Here is a 14,373-nt window from a genome sequence, read left to right as displayed (position 1 = left end):
GTCTTATGCATTGATGTCAACATCCACCATATGTCATGTATTTAGCTTCAATAATAATTTAATATTATTTTAAAATAATTTTATATAAGAAGACATGAATTCGAGTGTTCTGAAGTGTATTTTCTTCCTATCTATGGGTTGGAAAGGGCTATGAGTAGTTCCATGCATTATGTCAAAATAAACAAATATAATCATAACCTATAATGAGATTATTCGAATATAGATAAATAATCTATTTAATCTCATATTTGTGTCCCGATCAATGTAATGTATGGACTTCTCTTCGGATTAATTAATTGTATCAACACTATATAAATGTTATGAATAGTTTATTAAAGGTTTAACGCCGGTTTTGGCTTTTGTTTTGTAGTGAAAATTTTTACTTTACCCCTTTTTACTATTTTTTCAATATTTTTTCTTGTTTACTTATCATTTTAGCTCATTAGTTATTTCTGTTTAAAAGAAAATTCATATGGCCATTTAAGCTAATCAAATGCGAACATTTAGAGAGCTAAAGGGAGAATTTGACTATTTTACAAAAGTCAATGTGAGAATTTCATTATGGTACTAAGAATTTCACAATATGAACCGTACATGGGTTTACACAATGTTGGACTTTAAGCCCACCATTGACCCCTTGGAACCAACTAAGACCTTTGGAGAGGTTTGTACAGAGTATCATTGTTAGCGCTAGTTAATTTGTCGCTCTTTCTCCCTCGGTGAAGTTGAGGGGTCTCCGGAATTCCGTTTCTGTCTCTTGAAACCCCCCTCCGCTAGGTTGATTCAAACTAAATATTGATGGTTCTTCATTGAGAAATCCGGATAAGGTGAGTGTAGGGCCATAATTCATGATGATTATAGAAATTAGGTTATTGGATCGCACCATTATATCCCTAGAGCAACTAGTGTTGAAGCAGAACTGTGGGCATTGTGAGAAGACCTCACCTTAGCTGTGAGAGCTTAGTATCTCCAACATTGAAATAGAAGCTGATGCTAGTACTGTGATTCTAATTATAACATTTTGTTATCTCCTTTAATTAATGAATGTAAGACACTCCTCTAGTTTATGAGCTTTAGTTTATTGATGCATGTTTTTCGAGAAAGAAACAAATGTGCGAATGCACTTGCTCGCTTGGGGACTACTTTTCAACCTTCTTCTCCTTCAAATTTTATTTCTTTCAATGACTTGTTTTGTATTTGCTTTAATCCACTTGATTGCTTAAATTGTTTTCTCCAAAATGATGCATAGGGAACAGTTATGTATCAGACTCTATTTTAGCTTTTATTAAAATTGTTTTTATTCGACCAAAAAAATTCTTATACTGTTGAGAAAATAAAATGAAGTCAAAATTCTAACATAATTAACACTTACTGTTTAACAAATGACATGAATTTTCTAAAAATATACAATTCAACTCTAAACAAAATATTTTATTTATAAAACCATAAAAATAATTTTTTTATGTTTTTATTTTATATAATTAATGTCAAAATACCATGTCAACTCAAGATATCTCCATCCTTTTTCTTTTGCAGAGGCACCTCTCTGCATTAAGAGCTTCTTCGATCTCCGTTTTCACCTTTCCATACAACAATTGGCAGCTTTGCCAGGTGGTGCAACACTGCTGTTAACACCAGCTGCCCAATAGAAGGGATCCAATTGGAACGTTTTATTATTATTAAATAAACCACGATATACAACCCAATCCATTATGTTTACAGCTTTGAGCTGTACAAGAATTTGTTCCATGGTTTACTGCCTCATGGATTATTGTACACAGCATGATGACTTGTGAAGCCTGCCGGCGTGAGCTAAGACCAGTTTGATGACCTGTAAACATTAATCAGTTTAGGTTAAAGAATAAAGAATTTTTCATTTTTACGCTCCTGTTTATAGATGATTAATGAATTTAAACAATTACTGATTAAATTATTCCAATACATCAATTCAATATCTCGGATATTATTTGTCTATTTTTATATTATTATTTATAATTTAATAATACTAATAATTTAGAAGCCCTCACATAAACCTTTTGCATTAAACGAACTTCTTGTTATTTGTTTTCGTATAGTAAATTGCTAGTTATAAAACTTCATAGCATCGTGCTTCGTCAATGCGTTAAGGAGACGTATGATTATAGATTATAAAATATTGCAAACTTTTAAAAATATATAATAAAGTTCTATGTAATTCAAATGTTTCATTTATTGTCTCCAAAATTTGGACAAAAATATTAAATTTCAAAATTCCATTAAATCATTTCTTTTAGAGTAAAAAAAATTCAAATATCCGAATCCGCACTAAAAATGGAGAGCTTACCTTGTCAAATGCCTATGACTACCAAATGAAGAGTTGATAGATGAACTAGAAATTACTACCAGATCTCAAATAAACAAACGAAAAAGGTGCAGATTTGGACAAACAGAGCATTTGGTCCATGTATTTCAATTTCGAACATTAGGGAATGAAAAAAGAAAAAGAAAAGAAAACAATGAATAAGCAAATTGTCACCTTGATATATCCACATTGACCGCAAGACAAAATGCAGATTTCAAACTCAAAAACTGAAATTGTATATAAATCTGAACAGGCAAATGCAATTTTAAATCACGCTTGGGAATCGGAATTAAGTGGATCTGCCTTGCCATGGTGGAATCTTACTACAATGCATGTTATATTGTCGGCACTCCCTCGAGTAAACGCAGTTTCTGTCAACTTTCTAGCAGCTGTCTCCGGTTCTTCTTCTACTCGGGCAAGGGAAACAGCATCCTGTAAATACAATTTTAACTTATAACAGCCAAACATGCAGAAATAAACTCCGATCATCCATTGTGTAACTCATTTTGACATACACAGACCAGTTTTTAAAAGTAAAAATAGATGAAATTTTTAACCAAAGAACCAGCTAGCTCTTTGGTCTAATGTAGAGGGGCTAATTTGCTCATTTTTTGAGTAAAGGGGGATAAAATGCAATCTGACTCCTAGTACAAAGGCCTCTATCGTACTTTACCTACTGTATTCTTAGACCATTCCCAAAAACAATACCAGGTGCATGTGTGATACATGGATGGACAATTAAGTGCAACTGTGCACATGGGAAGGCACATGTTAGAGAAAAGTTTTACCTCATTAGGCACTACATCCCATAATCCATCACTAGCAAGCACAAGAAACTCAAACTCTTCATTTATCTCTCTGTCCTGAGAAGCAACAAGAGTACAAATTTCATTAATACAATTTTTATGTAACCTACTTACTACCTTCTAAATCAATTTGCTATGTAACGATGATTAAAGATTACTAGCTGTTAGCATATACTGTTTAGGATCACCTGAATCTCTGGTTCTGCAACAACAAATTGTTTCAACATGCGATTACCAAAAGCTCGAGACATAGCTAACACACCTCCTACCCTCCAAGTTCCTGATAACATGATCAACAAGAAATTCGTGATAAACTTCAGGAGCCAACACTACCAATTTAATCACCAGATATATAAAGGAAAATATTTGTCTTCACTTCAATAAGGAAATTGGATTTTTTAAACAGTTTTACCTGCCCACATAACCACCCCTCCAGCACTTTCGATTCTCTTCCGTTCATCGCTTCTATTTGGTTTATGGTCTTCAGATAGTGGAATTGCTTTAAAAGGAAAAGAAACTTCTTTTAGGAATCCCAATTTACAAATTAAGAATTCACAACATTTATTTTCATGTCAACTGCAGTTACTCTAATAGAGCCATAAGTTTCCTGTATAGGATATACAAAGCACTCAAAAATGTAACATACATTTCATATTTTTTATATATAATTCATAATTATTAACGGTTATCACAAGGAAAAGAAACTAAGTAGATAACCCACAAAGTCTAGATATAAAAATAATGCGACATGACCGTTCATTATAAATAAACAGAGGACAGTATAAAGAAAAACTCATGCTTTCAGAAAATGGTGCCCGGCCATCTTCACTTTACTGAACAGTACACAGCAAGCAATTTCAAGGAACCATCAAGTAGAAGTATTTAAAGAAAAAATATATTATCGCATGTACTGATGCGCTTGAAACTAACATATTACTAAGCAATTAAAAATGCATAGAATACCTTTTCCAGCCTTGGATATTATAGTCCTCGAGTCTCCAACATTGGCAACATATAGATGGTTACCAACCAACACTGCAGTTGAAGCAGTGGAACCATCGTCCCGGTAAGTATCTCTTTCAGAATCCAAGAAATCTGCATCAGTCTGCTGATATGTTTCACCTGCAGGTATATCCAATGAAGCCAGTATAAATTACAGAGAATTTTCAAATAGATTGGTAATATGAGGACACAAGCTCATCTGAATGCAAGCTACAGACTCAGAACAAAACAGAGATACAGGTACTTGTAAATGCATGGATCATCTATAAAATTGACAACAAAGGACATGCAACAATTTATATTCTCCATAAACACAGCATATCAGAGATCTTGAACACACTTATGGCAAGTTTGGTGTCGGTCATGAACTGCGGATGCTTCATTAGTTTCTCAAAAAGGTGTTGCTTCAAATACTCAGCAGCACGAGAACCACCATGCCCTGCAATTACACATGATATGGTTAAAACGCAGGTCAACAAAAGCTGTCATTCTCAGATATGAAAGGCATCTTACTCTCAGGAAATGTTCCTATCACCGAAAAATGCATGGCCAGGATAACTTATTGTATAAATAGGCCAAAACTCAAATCTTCCAAACAAAGTCACTTTTGAGATGTAAAATGAAAATAAGACAGATTGATTGTCATAATCACATATCAGTTAATACTCTGATTTAAATGAAACCACAAGAAAGCTTAGACAGACATAATTTAGAAATTAAACTGTCTTCGACCTAGGAAACTTTGGACGATTGTGCCATAGCCACTAATTAGTTGTAAGCATGTCCCAATACACTACTCCAAGGTTATTATATGCTTTCAGATGATCTGAACACATATTTAAACCACAAACATAACATACCATGAAAAAACTTGTATGTTTTAGCATTTCTTTGCATTATAAGTATTGTGGTTGTGGAAATACAGATCATGGGAATTAGCCTCACATTGTAGACTAAGTACTTCTCCAATAATCATATTAGATGGGGCCTTCCATGTGCTTTTTAATAATATGTTACAGCAAATTGTAGTGTTTTCCTATTTCACACCAATCTACAAGGAAAGCGATGATAAGAGAGAAACTAACCATCAAAGATTCCAAACAAGCAGACTGTCTGCCCATTAATCTTGGAAGTTTTAATATCATAGCAATCTTCCATGGTTGCTCTCTTTCCCCTGAAACTTGAATAACCGCAGCTTAATCTTCCATCCTCACTGCCAGATCAAATAAGAAACATAATATGAATTTACCCTATCAGCATTTGCAAAATTCACCGGCATACAAGTACATCCTAGCAACATTCATCCAGAAACAAATCATACTAAAAGTTCAGAACCAACAATACACATGTTTGATTCTAAACAAATCATGGCATTCATGAAACTGGCTATACTTATAGCTCAATCTGTATGATAAAACAACTAATTATTACAGGTGGAAAGCTTAATATTTACCTTTTCCACCCTCCACTAACATATCCAGCATCATCTTTCTCTGGGAATTTATGGACTACGGGACCCTGGCTTGCTGCTGCGCCCGAATCCACCATCATCTTAGCACTTGTTTGAAATTCACGATTCCACAAAAAAGTTAATCCAGCACCACCGGCATATAAAGTCCTTACAGTACTTTGTAAATGCACCCTTTTCCGGGTTAATATTGTTCCTATCTGCCCAGTTTGAACAATTACACTCTTTAAGCAACTGTTGCATACCATCTATGTCTACTTATGGCTTCTTAGAGCCAGGTCTTCAAAAGCCACCAACAATGCTGCATACCAAAAAAATAAATAAATAAATAAAAATGACAAGCGTTTTTAACTGATGCTATTACATTTTGAATTTAAAAACAACAAAAAAAAACTACTCACTTGGTAGCTATGTAATTAAAAAAGTATATCATATTTAACCAGAATTTAACAAAAAAAATTCAACAGTATTAACAGTTGAATCTGAATTTTGAAATTTAGAAAGTAGAGGGGCTAAATTCCTGGAAATGCAAGTACAGGGACTAAATTCCTAATTTTTAAAAGTACAGGGACTATAGGCACATTTCAACCTAAATATAACCCAAGTAACTGCAGTAATTCACATAGTCTAGAAAGCTTCCAACAAAATCGAATCATTAAACATTCAATTTGAATATGCTCGCAGTACATGCTTTTTTATCAACAACTTTTAATCTCCATAAGAAGCTAAAACTAGCAATATTAAGCTGAGATTTCCAACTACAAAAGTAAGTATAAACCAGAGCCTAATAACAAAAGGGAAAAAAAAGTCCAGAGAGGAATTAAAATCTCACATTTGCTTTTTCAGAGTATTTGATTCATTTCCTGAGCTGATAAAATGATCAAAAACCGCACCATTTTCGATCAAATTTAAACGAAAGGAACAAAAACGGGATCTCTCTCGAGAATTTTGGATTTAAAAAAAAAAGATGGATCAGATCGGGTCCAGGTTGGAACACGTGGAGGATCTGAATCTGAAGTGGAGGCGCCTACTAGGAGTCGACCGCGTTGCGAAGCGGTTTTCACTCTCTCTCTCTATCTCTCAAAGTGAAAAAAGAAAAAAAAATGCGAGGAGAATCGGAAACCCTAGAGAGAGAAAGTGGAGGAAAAAAAGGAAAGCGATGTGAAGAAAATTAGCAGATGGATAGAGAGAGAGAGAGAGAGAGACGAGTGGAAAGTGATAGTGTGTGTGTGAGAGACAGAGAGAGAGAGAGAGAGGTGGCAAATACTGTAGGCTGGCACCGAAGAGAAAATAGCAACGTGGCACTCTTCATGCTGTCTTTGCTTTTTGCGGTGAGAGGAATGATCTTCTGTACTCGTGCTTAGAATTTACATTCTAGTTTCTAAATGATTGCAACATCCAAAAAAGAAATTCTCAATATAAATTTCAAAATTAAGTGTTAAAAATAACTATTGAATTTAAATTTTAAAACTGGTTTAATGTATTTTTTAAAATTAAGTTTGAATTATAATTGAACTGCATAAAATGTAACTCTTAAAATTTTAAAGATAAACTACGTAAAGGATAATATTAAAATAAATAAAATAAAAATAATTAAAAATTTTACATTAATGACTCAAATATAAATTTTATTGTTCTTTCCAAAGAGTAACTCTTCCTAAAATCTCAAAAAATTTTGAGTTGGTATTCCATTCTAACTAAAAAATCTTGTGGTTCTAGTTATGGAAGAATCAGGAATGGAAAAATTTTGAGTTGAAATTCCATTCTAACTAAAAAATCTTGTGGTTCCAGTTATGGGAGAACCAGGAACAACAGAGAGCTTTCTCCCCTTCGACTGTTTGGTCTTAAGAATATCGATTTTAAGAATGAGTGATTATCCTTCTCCGACCCTTACTGTCGAACTTAAGAGTCGACAATTAATGCATTCCATGAACAAGGTTCTATGGTCGGTCTACGACCCCTAGATACCAAAGGCGTCCTTGGAGTGATCTCGTAGTTCCTACGAAATGAAAACAATAAGGTTAGCCCATGAAGTTTTCTTTCCTTTTGCCACATTTCACTCAAAAGGTTAAAAAAGAGATAGTATATTAAGTTGTTCACAAAAATAACTCATTTTATCATTTTCTACTCTTTTTCTCAATAATACTGATAGATAATTAAAAATGAGATTATCCAATTCTGTTCGGGGGTTCTAAACAAGTAGAGTCCTTAATTATTTGCAATTATAGCTATATTATCTTTATCCAAAATGTTTCAAACCTAAAACACAGAGGTGAGTTGAAATCGATCAGTTAATGTAACGTCATCCATAAACTCATCTTTAAAGTATTGATTAATCGCCTGAAGGTTGTATCGTCGGTGTTAATGAGAATCAAAGTGTGTTTGTTCGTTCTTAACCAATGTTACTTATATAATGACTTATAATATTCACAAGAAAACTAAAGATGATAACGGCTTCTTTGCCTTAAAAATATGGGATTTGATCGGTGATGCAAGGGATATGGCAGTGATAAGAAAAATCGTTGAAAATGCCTTTGGCCCCGTAGTATTGTGAGGACAACCTGGAGAGCTATTTTGGAAGACGAAGATTATATCAAAGATGAAACTCTTTGTTTGAAGAGCTTGAAACAAAGCAACCCCGATAGCCAGAAACATTGCACATAGAATTCAAGGAGCATCGCAACTATGCTAGTGCTGCGGATGTGAAAGGGGAACTGGTTTGACATCTCGTTACAAATGCATAAACATACACCGACCAAAATTATAACACACAAACTGCAATAATTATTATGAATAAGAAACATATGGTACCTTATTTTTCCCATCTTTTTCTTCTTTCAGGTGTTTCAATGTTGTCAAGTTCAGAACACTGACTTGAAAGACATTTGAAGCACCTATCATCAAGCAAACACATTGCTGCGTCACACAACCCATAAGGCTAAGTCCTATACTACGTATTCCCTGAAATTAGAACTGTAAATACATACTAAAATGGTTCCAATTTCACCTGCATGTTGAACACATTTATTTACTGCCTATGTCTCGAATACAAGTATTTATAAGCTTACGATAAAAAGTAAACAATTGCAAGTTCTACAAATTTGCTTTAGGAGACAGTTTTCTTGTTCCGGGGCTGCGGAGTCTCATAGTAGCCTCACCTCCCTCTTCAGGAACGAAGGCAATGCAAAAGCAGCCCTATGCATCTGTCAATAGAACACAGATATTTTATTTCAACCAGGAGAATTCATAACCCTACGGCAATAGTAATGTGCATCTTGTGTTCACTGGCTGCCCATAAGAGCATAACCATTCATGTGTTCACAAATTACCAATGATCTTTACTAATTTTCTAATATATTGCTAATTCCAAGGGACTGAAAATATTGAGATCTCAAATCGTGGCTGGGAGGGCTCTGCTTGATAGGAAGAAAAAGAAAAGGGGAGTAAAGGGAAAGTTTATTTAATGGTCGAGCTACACAATAGCACATGTTATGTAGCTTAATCATTAAATTAAAACTCTCTTTTCCCTCCCGCCTAAGGGAGCCTAAATGACAGAGACTATACATGCCATGAAAAGGCCCCCTTTAAACCAAGCAGAAATGAGATAGTTAGGGCTCCATAGTAGATAGCAGAAGGGATTACGGTATATATAAGGGATGAGACTAGCAGATCATGATGCTATGCCATCAAGAAATGAATAAAATGCCCCATTACTCGGATTCTCTAAGGTTCATTTCATTGCAGAAAACAGATTATATAGCTTTAAGAAGTTAATGTTCATTGCAAAAGTATCGAGTTCTCACCTCAGAGTTGTAAAATCTAAGTTCTCTCTTATGAAGGTAAGCACCGTCTAGCTTCTCAATAGGGTTTATAGGATTCAAAAAATCAACTGGTGTCCCCTCCGTGGAACATAACAGAAAACCAATCACACCACTGCATTGAAAAAGAAAATTGAAAACACAAGTCAGAAGTCGGAAATAAGATAGACTTGATGATTCTGAAGATGGTTCTGCAATTGGTAAATGATAACATATAAATTTACCACTGACAAAAGCATCATTAATATCTAAAAGAGAACAAAGGGAAAAATACAGCTTAATTAAATACCTTGGATATGTTGGAACACTTGCCCATGCATAATGAACAGGCCCCTTGAATGTCTCACGGCAAATAGAAATCATATCTTCAATTAAATGTGTATGAAGCCACATACTCTCTGCCATGTTACAAAGGACACCACCAGGCCTTAATGCTTGAGCTAAAGTCTCAAAAAATGGTTTCTCTACAAGCTCTTGAGCAGGACCTAAATTGCAAACAAAAATACCATGTGAAAGCTTGTATAACATTGAATCTTAAAAACAAAAATCTATCTGCAATTATGTTGCAAGTTGGAACATACCCACCACAAACATATTCTTTAAGAAACCATCAAACTACTTTCATCCTCCTAACTCTTTTTTTTTTTTTTATGTTGAAAGTGTGTTGGTATCGGCACACCTCTAAAGCAGTAAATAAATTTTTAACGGGCCAAAAATTGCAACATACCTACAGGATCTGATGAATCAACAATAATTGCATCATACTTTCCTTTTGGAGCATGACGAAGAAACTCAATAGCTGTTAACATTATATAAAAGTAAAAATCAGCTTGAGAAAAAGTAGCATTATGTTTAACTACTCAACAGAAAATTCACAGGAAAAAATTGTTTTGACATACCATCACCAACATGAAGGTCAACGCGAGGGTCCTCAAATCCAACAGCTAATTCTGGAAAGAACTTCTTGGAAACCTAGAATAAAGAGAATGTGACATATGGCTATTAAATGAGCATTTTCAGACAAAAAGTAAAAGCAAAAGAAAACAAGAAGAGATACTAAAATACAACATACATCTATAACCATCTTATCTATTTCACATATATCAATGTGCTCCACAGAGCTGTGTCGAGAAATCTCCCTAAGAACTCCACCATCACCACCTCCAACAACCAGAACCTGCATCCCATATTTAGTTAAAAATCAACATGAAACAACCTTAAGTAAAATCTTTATGGAACTGAGATTAGATAGGAAAGATTTTGATGAGGTAGAGAAAATTCAAGACTGGTCAGCCGTGACTTTAAATCAATCAAATAGCTTAGGGGATATATCTCAGGAGCTTGATGACAGAAAAGACTAACCAATTTCAGTAGACTTTCTAGCACAAAACTTCATAAAGATCCATTGATTATGCAGTCTTAGAAAAAAGAAATTCAAATGCCAACTTAGAAATTGAAGGAAAGAAAGTATGATAAGTTCGTCAACAGATGATGGTACCAGCAAGATAGCAGGAAAATTATTGACTGGATATAAGGGGAAAAAAACTGTGCTTAGATAAGATGAGATTACAGTTTTGGGAGATGGAATCGAACAAAGTGGAAGATGAGCAATCATCTCCTGATATGCACATTCATCTTTCTCAGTCAGTTGAACTATACCATCAAGAACAAGCACTTTCCCATATGTCGATGACTGAAAAAAGAAAAAAGTATTTTCATTAGTAAGACTACACACAATAAATGCAAGAAAAGAAGCAGGCAAAGTCGGGCAAGAAAAAATGGTAGATAGAAAGGAACTAGATGTAGATAACATTAGAAATAAAAAACACAAAGTTAAAATGACAAACCTCAAAAACAAGGACCTCTTGATAGTCTGATTTTTCCTTGAATAAAATGCTTTCAACTTTCAGAGAATGCGCTTCTCCTACAGAAAAAAATTTAAGCATTGTTGATAAAGAATATGGTGCAATGTGTAAGAAGCATTCACTAGTTCAGTTCAAGGCTCCTAAACTCTCATTTCATAGAATAAGTTACTACTAAAAATTATGAAAGAGCAAGCCAGACTCTAGCACTGTGAGAAGGTAAAGAATAAAGATACTTAAAAGAATTTCAAACATGTATAAATTACAGGAGGAAGTTAAAGCTCACCAGGCCACATAGGATTGTTGAAGTAGACCATTTTACCAGCATCATCTGCAAATGATGAAAAAATTTTTAAAAAAAATCAAAACAAGTAATACTGGTGAAAAAAAAGGAGCAGGAAAAAGATAATTCAAAGAAAATGACCAGAGGAAGACTGAGATTCCGAGAACCACCCAGAAACAACAGTAGAATGGCATTTTGCCTCAAGCTCAGGGGCTGAAGCCCTGGCCTTCAAACAACAAGAAGGGATAACCTTCTCTGAGCCATTACCACTATTCCCCTTCCCATCCATAAGCTTCGGGCATTCTAAACCTTTTCCTGCGTCTTCCCCCATAGATTATCTTTTTCTTCTTCGGCTCCAGCCTCTATATGTCAAAACAAATTCTTAAACTTTCTTCTTCAGGTTAAAAAAAGAAGCCAACATATGCAGGCACGTGCAGATTAAAACATTTATCGAAGTATCATCCAGAAACAAAATAAGCATGATGATATAGAAAAGTAAAGATGTTCCTTTCAGAAATTAAAAATATTTATTTTCACAGTGCTCCCTGGGAAAAAAAGCATCAGATTCCTTGTTCTTCAAGCATTACTTTCACACATTCCTCACGATTGTTAAAATAATAATAAGCCTCAAAGGGAGAAAAAAGAAATTAAAGAATAAAGAGTGTGTTAAACCCGAGAAATTTGGCAGCAGAATTCCAGACCCTTCTCTTTTATTTTTTTAATTCAAAGCTATCATGGCAAGCTGGAGAGTTCCTTTAAGGCAAAAATGTATTTAAAAGGCATCGATTTTGGATCGTGAAAGTGATTAAGGAAACTAGATAATTATAACCTAATTACCTAAAGTAATGGAAGCAGATTCTGATATCATATAAGAACAAAGAAAACAACATTAAATCACAATGATTTAACTTACATGCTATGATTATAAGTTATATGATTTTCTCTTTATCTTTTAATTTAATTTCTTCCAGCTCTAAACTGATTTAAATAATAATAAAAAGGAATATGAACAAACAGAAACGCTGCTTCTAGAAATGATCAAAGTCAAAATTTCCTAATGGTTCTCGGTTGGTCTGTGGATAATATATACCAACAACAAAAAAAGGGGGGGGGGAATAAAACGAATTTCCATCAAGTTACGTAATGTAAACGACAATTTCAAATCAATTTTAGGTAGATAGATGTTAGGCAGCCATAAACTATCATTTAACGCAATTATAACCAAGTTAAGCTCTATTTTTTTTTTTGCTTATATTACAAAAATAAACATATATGAGAAAAAAATTAAAGATAAAAATTAACGCAAAATCTCCGATTCTCTTAAAATGGAAAGAAGTAGGGTTTTGAAGAACAAAACGAAATCAAAACAAAAGAATCTCTTAAAACTTCCACTTTTTCAAACTCGATGAAACAAATAAACAAAAAAAAAGTATTAAATTACAGCAAAATGCAAAATCACATATCTGGGAGATCAAACAACGGCAATGAACATATTAAACAAGCAAAATGATGAAATAAATTCAAAAAAATCGAAATATATATATATATGTGTGTGTGTATTAAATAAAGAAGAAAATCTTGCCTGGTCTTAATGACAGTGAGAGTTGAAAAAAATAATGTAACTCTTGAATAATCGGGAGAGTCCAAATAGCGAGCGGGAAGGGTTACGGAGTACGGTAAAGAAAGGGAAAAAAATGTTTCTTCAATAAATAAATAAATAATCAGTTTCGTTCTTGTTTTTCAGTGCTTATTTGATTTTCAGGCGTTGCTTGTTTTTGAAGGAAATTGGAGGATCCGACCCCGTTTATATAGACACTGACACGCAAAGTTAATGGAAATTTATTATTATTTGGTTCGAATAATTAAAAATTATTATTACTTGAATGTGATCCAAAACAAAAATGAAATGGGGGTTTTGTTTTTATAAGACGGCCCGAAATACGAGGAAGTAATTTTGATACAGTTTTTTTTTTATTTTATTAAATTTGAATGTTTTTAATCTAATTATTGATGCAGCTACGGGACAAAATACCATTAAAACCTTTTTTTTTAATTTATCGAAATGAGCTCAGTATTTTATTATTTATTAGAATTGGTCATTTTTTTCGAAAACGCGTCCACGTCAACGCGATGTCAAGGGACGTGTCAACAAAACGTGTCCCTGAGGGCGCGCTTTGCCTACGTGGCAACAAAGCGCACTTACGTGTGCGCTTTGTTGCCACGTAGGCAAAACGCGCTGACGTGGACGCGTTTTGCTGCAATGTAGCGCGCCTCTAGGGACGCGTTTTCCCCGCGCGTGAACAGTCCAACGGTCATTTTTTTGACCGTTGCCCCTCCAATGGTAAAAAAAAAACTATAAAATCCCTCCACCCTTTTATTTTTTTCACAAACTAATCCTCTCTCAATTATTTTCTCAATTTGCTCTCAATTTGCTCTCAATTTGCTCTCAATTTCCTTCCAAATTTCTCTCAAATCCATATTTAATTTCAATTTGCTCTTAATTTCCTCTTAAATTTCTCTTAAATCCCTATTTTTAATTTTTTTTTTAAAATTAATTTTTAAAAATTTTTTTAGATCATAAAAATTTGTACGAATTTAGCAATGGCCAGAGAATTTATTCGTCTTGATAACCATCACATATCCGTCGAACAAATGAAAATGGTAAGTGTTAAATTTATTTTTAAATATTATTTAAGATTTTTTTTTATTTATGCATTTTTAGATAATTATTAATTTATTATTTGTTATAAAAGTCTGTAGATCGGATATTGAAATGCTATATCCGGAATATGC

General features: G+C 33.8%; 2 protein-coding genes across 4 annotated transcripts; both read right to left on the bottom strand.

The window, feature by feature from the left end:
- Positions 1–2,364: 2,364 nt before the first annotated feature.
- On the bottom strand, positions 2,365–6,912 carry LOC107947254 (probable protein phosphatase 2C 76). The gene is made up of 9 exons (XM_016881843.2): positions 6,450–6,912; positions 5,603–5,918; positions 5,235–5,362; positions 4,490–4,588; positions 4,111–4,269; positions 3,560–3,646; positions 3,336–3,427; positions 3,130–3,204; positions 2,365–2,773 (listed from the first exon to the last, which is right to left on the bottom strand). Exons 2-9 carry the CDS (start codon positions 5,863–5,865, stop codon positions 2,612–2,614), a joined length of 1,065 nt encoding a protein of 354 aa, XP_016737332.1. The 5' UTR covers positions 5,866–5,918; positions 6,450–6,912; the 3' UTR covers positions 2,365–2,611.
- Positions 6,913–8,381: 1,469 nt separating this feature from the next.
- LOC107947253 (spermine synthase) lies at positions 8,382–13,472 on the bottom strand. Of its 3 annotated transcripts, none has more exons than XM_016881839.2 (11): positions 13,163–13,472; positions 11,722–11,942; positions 11,584–11,628; positions 11,283–11,359; positions 11,006–11,128; positions 10,508–10,612; positions 10,335–10,407; positions 10,163–10,234; positions 9,725–9,920; positions 9,421–9,550; positions 8,382–8,820 (listed from the first exon to the last, which is right to left on the bottom strand). In XM_016881839.2, the coding sequence occupies exons 2-11, from the start codon at positions 11,909–11,911 to the stop codon at positions 8,761–8,763; spliced, it is 1,071 nt and encodes a 356-aa protein (XP_016737328.2). In that variant the 5' UTR covers positions 11,912–11,942; positions 13,163–13,472; the 3' UTR covers positions 8,382–8,760. The 3 variants fall into 3 exon arrangements, with proteins under 3 accessions (XP_016737328.2, XP_016737329.2, XP_016737330.2); XM_016881840.2 differs by lacking the exon at positions 13,163–13,472 and adding an exon at positions 12,494–12,717; XM_016881841.2 differs by lacking the exon at positions 13,163–13,472 and adding an exon at positions 12,253–12,476.
- Between the last annotated feature and the right edge of the window lie 901 nt (positions 13,473–14,373).

This window comes from Gossypium hirsutum, chromosome D12, assembly GCF_007990345.1.
Source record: "Gossypium hirsutum isolate 1008001.06 chromosome D12, Gossypium_hirsutum_v2.1, whole genome shotgun sequence".
In the NCBI taxonomy this organism is placed as follows: domain Eukaryota; kingdom Viridiplantae; phylum Streptophyta; class Magnoliopsida; order Malvales; family Malvaceae; genus Gossypium; species Gossypium hirsutum.
Note: the sequence above shows the minus strand (reverse complement) of the source record. Positions and strands in the feature narration are given on the sequence as shown.

Bases quoted from the DNA above. Each gene is read 5' to 3' on its own strand.
- LOC107947254 (XM_016881843.2), bottom strand. From the start codon at position 5,865: ATGGTATGCAACAGTTGCTTAAAGAGTGTAATTGTTCAAACTGGGCAG. The intron at 3,647-4,110 runs GTATTCTATGCA...TTCCTTTTAAAG, and splicing joins AATATCCAAGGCTGGAAAAG to CAATTCCACTATCTGAAGAC. The intron at 3,205-3,335 runs GTGATCCTAAAC...GTTGCTTCTCAG, and splicing joins TTGCAGAACCAGAGATTCAG to GACAGAGAGATAAATGAAGA.
- LOC107947253 (XM_016881839.2), bottom strand. From the start codon at position 11,911: ATGGGGGAAGACGCAGGAAAAGGTTTAGAATGCCCGAAGCTTATGGAT. The intron at 9,551-9,724 runs GTATTTAATTAA...TTTTCAATGCAG, and splicing joins AGTGTTCCAACATATCCAAG to TGGTGTGATTGGTTTTCTGT. The intron at 8,821-9,420 runs GTGAGAACTCGA...TTCTATTGACAG, and splicing joins TTAGATTTTACAACTCTGAG to ATGCATAGGGCTGCTTTTGC.